Source organism: Gymnoscopelus microlampas (genome assembly GCF_963454915.1).
Source record: "Gymnoscopelus microlampas genome assembly, chromosome: 9".
Taxonomy (NCBI): domain Eukaryota; kingdom Metazoa; phylum Chordata; class Actinopteri; order Myctophiformes; family Myctophidae; genus Gymnoscopelus; species Gymnoscopelus microlampas.
Window position 1 is genome coordinate 43843063 of NC_139946.1, and position 1201 is coordinate 43844263.

A 1201-nucleotide genomic window follows, 5' to 3' on the forward strand; every position below is an offset into this window, starting at 1 on the left:
GACTCCTCTGCCCCTTTTTAAGAAACAGTTTCAACAGGTTTACAATACATAACATCTCTCTCAAATTAAAAAAATAGTTTTAATCGTCGACTGTACACGATACCAAAAACACTGTGCTCTTTGCCAGATAATATAGTTATATATGTGGTGCTTAGTTCCCTCGTCGACACAGCCATTATCTGGCTATAGCTGTCATTATAGTGGCAAGGTGGTGTAGATCAGTGGTTCTCAAAAAAGTGGGGTCCGAGGACCCCCAGGGGTCCTTTTGGGGGGAGTTTCAGGGGGTCCCCAGCTAAATGATAGATAGTTAGGAACCAAATGGACCCTTATGGGTCTGTAACTCAGAGAGTGTACGAATGGAACCATGGAACCAAATGGACCCTAATGGGTCCATTTGGTTCCATTTGTACACTCTCTGAGTTAAATCAACATTAAATAGGGGTCCCAGAGACAGAAATGCCGTTAAATGGGGGTCCGTAGCCTGATAATGCATGTCAAACTGGGTGTCCTTGAATTTAAAATGGGTTGAGAATCACTGCTAGAGCCGTAAAAGATCTTCTCTTATGGGGGGTCTCTGGCATATCTTTACAAATGGGGGTCCCGCGGGGCTAAAAAGTGTCACGATTTGGGGGTCCTTGACATGGCAAAAGTTTGAGAACCACTGGTGTAGACGCAGCTGCGTGTCATTGAGGCCTCTCTCCGTGAAACTTACGGTGTCTGTATCTCATGTTCCTCTCCTTGGCCATGTTGTTGCATGCATTGTGCTTGTTGGTCTGCAAGTGGTTCCAGTACTTGACGAGTTCGTTGGGCTGGAACTGGTGGGACGTGATCAGGTGGCTGTACTTGCAGCTGGAGTACGACACCCGCCAGTGGTTGAAGAGGAACTCGTTGGGCGGCGGCACGGGGTCGATGCGCAGCTTGGCCAGGCAGATCCCCACGTACACGTCCTCCAGGTGCAGCCGGCGGATGCCCAGCGAGGCCTGGTAGATCAGCTCGGCCATGTCCCCCGAGAACACGTACCCCGTGCCCGAGCAGAACGTCGGGTAGCGCTCGCTGGGGTACAGCTCCGGCGGCATGTACCACTTGCTGTCGTTGTGTCGGTTGGGCGCGTATCCCCTCATGAGGTAACCCGTGAAGTACCTCTGCCGGGGCGGCAGGTCGGGCTTCAGCAGCTTCTGGATGAGATACTCGGTGTTGACGA

The 1201-nt window shown here is 51.5% G+C and overlaps 1 protein-coding gene across 1 annotated transcript in view; it reads right to left on the minus strand.

The window, feature by feature from the left end:
- Positions 1-474: 474 nt before the first annotated feature.
- The window catches only part of b3galt2 (UDP-Gal:betaGlcNAc beta 1,3-galactosyltransferase, polypeptide 2), a 7616-nt gene continuing 6889 nt past the window's right edge, over positions 475-1201 (minus strand). The window contains exon 2 of the mRNA XM_084066517.1: positions 475-1201. This exon is cut by the window's right edge and continues 1237 nt beyond it. Within this exon, the coding sequence (XP_083922643.1) occupies positions 684-1201 (518 nt within the window). The 3' untranslated portion in view covers positions 475-683.